The sequence below is a fragment of the Oxyura jamaicensis genome, chromosome 18 (genome assembly GCF_011077185.1).
Source record: "Oxyura jamaicensis isolate SHBP4307 breed ruddy duck chromosome 18, BPBGC_Ojam_1.0, whole genome shotgun sequence".
Taxonomy (NCBI): Eukaryota; Metazoa; Chordata; class Aves; order Anseriformes; family Anatidae; genus Oxyura; species Oxyura jamaicensis.
This window is the reverse complement of record NC_048910.1, coordinates 5,546,796-5,555,422: the sequence shown is the minus strand read 5'-3', so window position 1 is coordinate 5,555,422 and position 8,627 is coordinate 5,546,796. Positions and strand designations below refer to the sequence as shown.

At 46.1% G+C, this 8,627-nt stretch overlaps 1 protein-coding gene across 2 annotated transcripts in view; it reads right to left on the bottom strand.

Annotated features, from left to right (window-relative positions):
• RECQL5 (RecQ like helicase 5) overlaps nucleotides 1–8,627 on the bottom strand; it is a 38,699-nt gene that overhangs the window by 29,876 nt on the left and 196 nt on the right. The window contains exons 2-8 of one of the 2 annotated variants that reach the window (XM_035342181.1): nucleotides 8,227–8,368; nucleotides 6,957–7,078; nucleotides 4,664–5,182; nucleotides 3,855–3,960; nucleotides 3,296–3,407; nucleotides 1,041–1,203; nucleotides 581–663 (exon numbers count right to left, since the gene is read on the bottom strand). In XM_035342181.1, coding sequence (XP_035198072.1) covers nucleotides 581–663; nucleotides 1,041–1,203; nucleotides 3,296–3,407; nucleotides 3,855–3,960; nucleotides 4,664–5,182; nucleotides 6,957–7,078; nucleotides 8,227–8,350 — 1,229 coding nt within the window. In that variant the 5' untranslated portion in view covers nucleotides 8,351–8,368. Of the gene's footprint in view, nucleotides 1–580; nucleotides 664–1,040; nucleotides 1,204–3,295; nucleotides 3,408–3,854; nucleotides 3,961–4,663; nucleotides 5,183–6,956; nucleotides 7,079–8,226; nucleotides 8,369–8,627 lie in introns of those variants that run through there. The other variant, XM_035342182.1, reaches the window with a different exon arrangement.

Genomic DNA, 8,627 nt, shown 5'->3' with positions numbered 1-8,627 from the left:
CCAGCATAGTAATTAGTACAATTACAGCTTACAAGTCATGAACTAGACCTGAACGATGTATGTTGTGGCTGCTAGTCTGCATTTAGATTGGGCACATCCATAATTTGGGCTTTTTTTTTCTGAAAGCACATAAGAGCCTTCTAAGGTCAATGAGAATCAAGGATGCCTACTTCTTTGCAGAGTGGAGCCCCTGAGATTTTGAGAGACATTAAAGCTAAATAGTTCCATCCTGTGATGATTAGGCTGCCCAGAGAGATGGCGGGTGAAGGAGGAAAGAGTCAAAACAAAAGCAACTGAAACTATGTCAGCTCTCCACAGATAAAACACATTAAATTTGATAGCAAGAGGACTCACAGTTCAACATCAACCAACATCTCGGTTAACTCAGAAGTGAAAGTGAGTGACAGGTGTCTCAGGGACACCTTCCTCAGTCCAGACAGCGAAATATCAGGTGATTCATCCAGTATATTATTTTTGCATAACATGCATTTGCAGAAAGATCTCAGCCATAACTGTGCCACAGAAGATATAGGATATGGTTTCCCCAACATTAAACAACGTTTGAAAGAAGTGCACTCACCCCAGCTCCTCGCAGAAGTTCACAATGGCATCAAAAGCTGTCATCACAGCTTTGTCTGATTCTTTTAAGGTGCCTTTTTTTTCCTGCAAGTAGACAGAACAAGAATTGTAGTCTTCAATTTAAATACAGACTGATAAATTAACTCTACTGATAACCAAATCCAACTCTCCTGAATGGTGTGGTAAACTGGTACAGGCACCATCCTTTTTCTGCTCAACCTTGTGTCTCTAGTATGGCTGGAGCTAGTTCTGGCAGCCCTTTCCCTCCCTGCTTCAGTCTCTGCTGCTCTCTCTTGAGACAGGACTACAGACAACTCTAGACCCAAAAACTACTACAGCTCCAGAAAAACTCATTTCATCTTTGCGTATTTAGAGGTCACTACAGGCAAGAGGCAAACTAAATCTGAGCAAAAAGGTAGCACAACTAGACAGGCAGGTAGGTACTAGTCTGCAGATCTTACCTGGATATTAGAGAGCTCCTTCTTAATCAGGAAGCTCACTTGATCCCGGTCGTTCCTAGAGTAATAAAGGCGGCAGCAGGATGGCTTCCCATCTCTCCCAGCTCTGCCAGATTCTTGGTAGTATCCAGCCATTGACTTGGCAATGTTCCAGTGAGCAACAAACCTGTGCGTGATATGACAATGCGAAACAAGGCTGTAGCTTTCTCAACTCAGTGCATACACGATTGTGTTGTTCATGGATATCAACATCAGAGTAAAAACTAAGGCAGTAAAAGCAGGATGTCACTCAAAATGGATGGAAGAAAAAAGGGCACATGAATATCCCAAACAGGTATACAGTCGCACGGCTATGAAGAGTGAGAATGAGGACACAGTCTGGACTATTTTATGATAAAACAGAGCATTAAAAAAAAAGTCCTGTTTATTTTGTGGAACGCAATATGAACATTATGGAACATAACTTGAAATACTTTATTAGAAAAAGACATTTCTTTGCCAACAAAGTCTGCGTGGGAAATTCCGTCTCACCAAACTCACTTGTAGATGAGGGCACCTTTCCCAGTCAGAGAATATGGCTATGAATCATTACTAAACTGTATGTAATCTCTGAAGGAATGTTTTCAATGCACCACTACAAGACTGCTTTAAACCTGCTTGTACTTGAATATTCAGCAATTTGGCTCATACCTGTGTTGAGGAGTCTCTGCATTTTACAGTACAGTAACGCTGCCAATATTTTAAATACCAGTCTGTCTCAAAACTGGTCCTTTCAAAGCTCTGCAAACCACTATGTCCCAGAGGCAGACATGACGTGTGCAAGTGTGGCAAAAGATTAAAAGACAAGCGACTACATTTCTCTAAACACAAACACTTCAAGACCAGGCCAGACACAAGGAATCAGAGCCCTACATATTTATTCCCTATTGGGAAATTGACTGAAAGAATTAATAATCTCAACCAAAACTGAATTAGCAGTGAAAAAAGAGGAGCTGATTCTATCAGAGGCAGAAACAACACCTGTTTTCCCTTTTGTCCCAAAGGGTCACCTCCAGAACTTGTCAGACCTCATCTTACTCCATAACATATGCATGAATACTCAGGACTCTGCCAACAAAGAGTGAAGGCTAAGCAGCAGGGCATTGTTACCTGGGCTAGGGTATCATATTCCTTAAACTATTGAAAAACAACTTGTAAGGAGTCTTTTTAACTTAATTTCTTGGAAACTAACCATATTACGAAAGCATGGTTCAGCTATATTTTATTCTTAATCAGCCCTATGCATTTCAGTTACTTTTTGCTGGTTTAATGCATCGAACGGGACAGAGACGAATTTCAGCAGGTTATTAATTTATGCTGCTCTCCTAGGAGACTTCTCATTTCTCTGCTGGGTAACAAGCATCAAGCAGCACAACAGTCTGTCATTGCTATAGGATCCTGTTGTCTGTCAGCACAGGGGTACGCACAGAGGGATGGCGCAGTTGTGAACTGATGTGATCAACTCAGTGATGTCCTGCACCTCTCCTACAATGGTCACAGCATTTGTTTTATGTGGATTTTGATTGAAGATCAGCTCCATCTAGGGTGTCGCATGAGCTGCAGATGAGCTGTTCCTCTATTAAATGATCGCAGCTCACAACACTTAACTCAGAACAGCCATATTGCTGTGCAGGAATTCTAATAACCCAGAGCAATTATGGTGGCAATTAGAAGTCCCAGAGGAACCACAATTGAAAACATGTAAAATTTCTGTCCTTGAACTAGAGTTGTGTTTTTTAAATGGTTATTCATGAACTGCCACCCCCCATTGCAATTTTCAAAAGATCTCATCAAAAACTGACTCTGACTATTTTAGTAGTGGATGAATTATTTTTGTTACCAATTTCCTTCCCATTGCTTTTTGACAACAGTTATTGAACTAAGAGAAGTGAAAGAGACAGCTGTGACTGCATCTAGATGGTTCTTTTTAAAACTCTGCAGAGTGTGGCAAAAAAAAGCCAAGCATTCCTCCAATTTTCTTTGGTTTGAGGATGACTGGTAAAGAGGAACTCTGGTGCCTTCTTTTTAATTTCATTACAAAACCCTTCCAAGGTTGTTTTTGCTGCTTTTAAGAAAACCTCCAGTTCTATTTTTGTGGGTTTTAGTGAATAATGATCAGGTGTTTGAGACAAATGTATCAGATAATAGAGACTGAGGCTTTCCCTTCCTGCTGCTCAGGTTTCGGTCTCTGGTGGAGCACAATGCTCAGCCTCGCGTACCTGACATTTGCTTTGTCTACTCCCATTCCAAAACTGATGGTAGCAACAATAACTGGGATCTTCTCCTCCATCCATTCATTCTGGATTGAAGTTCTGTCAGCTGCCTTGAGTCCTGAGAAAGAAAAAAGGTGGAAGGAAACAAAACAAAACGGCAAGTAGAAGTATTTTCTTCCTTCTCCATTCCCCCATTACGAGCCAAGCCCCTCAGTAAAAACAGACCGATGTACACACCCCGCTCTGCCCATGTTTAAATTGGCCTGGGATCAAGCCGAAGTCAGCAGCAGCTGTTTCTCTTCCAAAAAGAAAAATGTAGAACACTAGGAAACTGGTTGTTATATTTAGGCCATGCAAGATCCAACAAAATGAACAGTTCTGGAGCAAAGGGAATGCCATTCCGCTGAGTGACCCGTACTTACCTCAAAGACCTGATGTGTGAGCACTGGACACATTGCAGACCACGCCTAGAAAGCTGCTCGCTAGGTAACCCCAACCCAGGCCTTAAAGGTGGTACAGTTCAGTTCTACCAGCTCCCGAGAGATACAGAAGCAGCCTCCAGTACCTGCGTGATACGCCTTGGCTTTCACTCCTCGGTAGCTCAGTTCAATAGCCAGCTGGTCACACACGTCCCTCATCCGGCAGTACACAATGCCGCAACCGGAGTACACCTGGGCAGAGAGGAGAGAAAGTCCGTGACGCTGCCTGAAGCCCAAAGCTGCAGTCCTTAGCATGGACAAAACGGAGGGATGCCCTCATCTCATCTCCAAGCCAATTCCCCAGCAACTTAAAGACATTGTCATGGCTCAAAAATAAATCAGACATAAAGAGAGTTTCCATACAAGTCCTACAAGGCCTAGGAGACATAGACCAACTATGGTCCCCCAGTCCTTTCCCAGTGAACACAAGGCAAGCAGCAGTCTCTCTTCACATTACAGACAAATTGAGGTGCAGAGGCTGCTTGAGTTGCTGAGAGTTATTCTGGAAATTAGCGTTACCACAAGAAATTCAATACGACACTAACTGCTGCTGCTCACCCGTGCTGTATTTCACCCTCACCACAGTGAAAGAACAGAACCCAATCAAACACACACTTATCGCCAGGGACATGACAAGCCAAGACAGAAATGCTATTTGCATATTCCAAATGCACCTTCTTTTAGACCAGCTCCTTTCAGAGGACACCTCTGAAAGAAATGCAGCTCCATATTCTAATTATTTTAGAGGAACTAAAAAGCTATTGAGCACTTTCCTTCAGAGACCTCCTCCTTTCCTGCCACAGACCTATCAGGGCCATACCAACCACTGGAAGATCGGTGACCATTAAGGAAGATTTTATTCAGTTTAGCCTTCTTCCCCCACTGAAAAACCTACCCCAGCGGTGTTCTTCACTTCAAGTGCCTTCAGACAGAAATCCTTCAAGTTGGCATACGGATCAGTCAAGAGCTCTTTGAACTGCACGTCGTAGAATAAGTTAGATCTGAAGCAAGGAGTCTTGAAGGTGGCAAGCGGCTGCTTTAGCTTAAGTGCCATCACAATGTCCTCCTGGACTTGCTTGGTGGCAGTAGCAGTCAAGGCAACACACGGCGTATTGGGAATGCGAGCGCGCAAGGTGCCCAGCCGCAGGTAGTCAGGTCGGAAATCGTGTCCCCACTGGGAGACACAGTGCGCTTCATCAATTACTAGGTAGGACAGGAGATTTCGAGACAGCAGGGAGTTCAGCGTAGGCTGGAAGGAAGAGGAAGCTGCCATCTCCGGGGTGATGTACAGGAGCTTTACTTGGGGCTTCTCACTTGCTAGGTCAGCCAGGATGGCCTTCTTTTCCTGGGCTGAAAGCTTGGAGTTGAAAGAGCAGGCTTTGATCTTCAGAGCCAGCAAGTGATCCACTTGGTCCTAAGGTAAATACGAAATGAAAATTAAATGAGAAACAAACGGCATTAAAGAAAGCCACCATCACTACAAAATTCTGCTGGAGAGATCCAAGTGACGTCCCAGCTTCCACCTCCAGGTTCAAGTCTCGGGACAACATTCACCTAGAGTCCATCCGGTTAGAACTTCAACCCTAGATGCCTTTATTTCAGTGGTGAGTGTATCTGTTCAGCTCTAACTTCCAACTCCTTTTCTTTTGGCTTCCGCTCACTTTAAGACAGTCATTTTACTGCTAGGGAACATCAGCTTGGAACCATGCAAAAATACCCGATGATAGCCACAGTGCGCTGAAACAAGCCGCCAGCGTGGCTCAGGATTTACGCTATCAAGTCGTGACAGATGGAAACTGAGTAACGCCACCCTACAAAAACAGAGCGTGCTTCATTCCAAAATAAGCAAAAGATTTCATAAACACAGCTGAGATATTAGGAGATATGGCAAATCACCTCTGCAATAGAACTGAATGTGAACAAGAATCATGCCTTGAAAACCAAGAAGAAAACACGGCATCACATTCACATACATCCAAACAGTGCACACACAGTCCACCTACCTACACTGAGCTGTTCACTTGCACTTGACTAACACGTAACATTTCAGAAGGTATGAATAGTCCTAAAAGATGGACGTCTCATCATTTCACTCAGTAACTGCTTCAGTGACTGATTTAATAGGCACTGATTCTGCTCAGTCAACTCTCAACCTTCCCTATAAACTACACAGACTGAGCTCTTGAAGTTGGGATAGAATGAAATATATCATGATCGATCTTTTCAGGCACAGCCTCCCCATCACAGGGCTGAATGAGAAAACCTCTGGAGGCTCACTCCAGCTCTGTTCCCTAAGACTCTTTTAGCCCATCTCCATCTACCTGTTGCTCTGACACATTCTGCTTCACCTGCAAATCTTACCTCTGGTAATGCATTTAATCTCTGTTTCACTGATACAATGTTTCCTGTGCTGGAGCTTGATTAGAAATTCTCTCATTTGGAAAGAGTTCACTATTTATAACACCTTTTTGAGATGCATCACCAAGCCTGTTTTTAATTCTTGGTGTGTACTACATTGAGACTGCAGAGGAGTTTAAAAAAAACACAACAGCAAAACAAAACAGCAGCCTACGCCACCAGATATCATGCAACGTTAACGCTACAGCTGCTATTATAGGGAAGTGTGAGGTGATGAAAACAGTAGAAAAGGCAAAATACATAAGCAAAAGGTCACACAGATGAAAGTGCTCAAGGAGGAGCTCTGCTACAACAGCTTATCCCCATGACACACAGACCACAACAAAAGGACAGTTTGGTGGAGAGCAATTTATGCCTACAAAGGCAACTTCATCATTCCCAGAGTTATTATTTTATAGGTAAAATGGAGATTTTTTTTGTGGTTAGAGACTCGGTTTGGTACATGTGAGGTACTCTGCTGCTTTTGTACAGCACACTGTACAAAAGACAACTGGAGAAAATAGAGAAGGGGTCAGTTATAAAAGCCACTAGGCTATTATCAAATAAAAACCGTCTTTAACAGAGCTGCACAGTATCAAACCAGAGTTACACTAAGTTGCAGCCTCTTCACCAGTCACCCAGCTAAGGAAAACACACCAAGACATCAAGACAAGAACCCAGAGGCCGGCTAACAGCAGTCTTGAGGACAGAAAGGCAAGAGGCAGCCGTGCCTCCGGAGTCTCCCGACCCCCTTCACTGGCTGCTTTCCACAGCTGACAGGAGACAGTTACCTGAATCAGTGCAATCAGAGGTGAAATGACAATGGTGATGCCCACTGCCAGAACTGCAGGAAGCTGGTAGCACAGGGATTTCCCTGCCCCTGTGGGCATGCATACAAAGACATCCTTCTCGCCTGCAAAGACAACAGAACAAAGCTCAAGGCTAACTGAGTGGTGGCGAGTTCCCAGGGCTCTGCCTGGACGGGTGGGCACAAAGGCTTGGAATCTGTGAGAAAAGGCATATCTGTGCGGGTACCTTGTGGCATACCAACAAAAGACACTTGATTTTAGGTTCTAAAAGCATCGTAATGCTTTGTATGCCTGCAGTGCTTTCCTTCAAATAATCTCTGGTCACTTTTTAAACATTATGAAACAGCCTTACCTAAATACCAGGAGCTACACAGAAACCAAGATAGAGGCGTTAAACAACTTGTCCATGGTCATGCTAATTCTCTTCTACACGAGCTGCTCTTATGACTATCCTACAGCCCTCCAGTTTCCAAACCACCAGTCCCAGGGCAGATCTTTATCACACCCTGTGAAAGCTTATCCCACGAAGTAAATCCCAACCACGTAGGCAGTATTATTTAGTTAGTAACTATCACCACGCTAAGGAGCACCACGTCAGGGAGATGCCAATGCATACAGCATTGACAGGCAGAGCCACCCTGCTCACAGAACACTACTTTTGGCCCGTCTGTCATCAACAACACAGCTGCTAGGGATGGATGAAAACTGTAACCGTGTCCTGCACACTGGGATTGGTGCTGTTCTGGGTTGCATTATGAGACCTGCGAGGAGCGAGGACGGTCAGCAGCCTGCGTATGTGAGCTGCCTGCCGAGCCCACAGCTGGTGGATGTGTTAACGCCAGGAATGCATTAAAAAATGTGTGTTTCTGGTAACATCCATGCGATTCACAGAACAGATATAAACCTGAGCAGAGAGCTAAGTCTTCTACTGGTACCACCTGTGTCTAACACCATGACAGTAAGGTTTACCCTGCAAGTGCAAATAGGTTCAACCTCATCTGGCCACAAACCAGCTGGCAGACGCCTCTGGTGCAGATACTGGCACGGCCAGACCTGAGGGCTACCTGTATCACGTTTGATGCGACCACGTTCTTCCAAAACACGCGCACGGGAGAGCAGGTAGAGCAAAGCCCTGCTCGGGGAGCTCCCGTTGCAGCTCAGCCACAGGAGCGACCTCGGAGGGCTGGGGGCCCGGCTCCTCAGAGCGGCACGGGCCCGGCTCCCGCAGCCCCTGCGGCCGCCGCCCCCTCACCTCTCACCACCGCCATGGTCGCGCTCTCCTGCAGGGAAGTCTTGAAGGCCTCAAAGCCGAACACCTTCCTCAGCGCCTTCCGCGCTCTGCCCTCCGGCCCGGGGGCGGCCGCGCTGCTGCTCATGGCGGGGGCGCTGCGGGGGGGGAGAAGCGGCAGTGACCGCCCCGCTCCCCTGAGGCGAGCCCCCGGCCCTGCCCTCCGCCTGCCAGCGCCCCCGGCCCCTTTCCCCCTGTTTTTATGATCATTTTGGGGTTCCCCCCCGCCCCTCAAGGCAGCTGCCCCGCGCCCTTAAGGCTCTGGGGGTCGTTCCTGACGGGACAACCGCCGCCCCCCCCCCCCCCGGCTGAGGGGGCTCAGAGCCCCTCTCAAAGCCTCCCCCCTCCCCAGAGCCTCCCCCCCC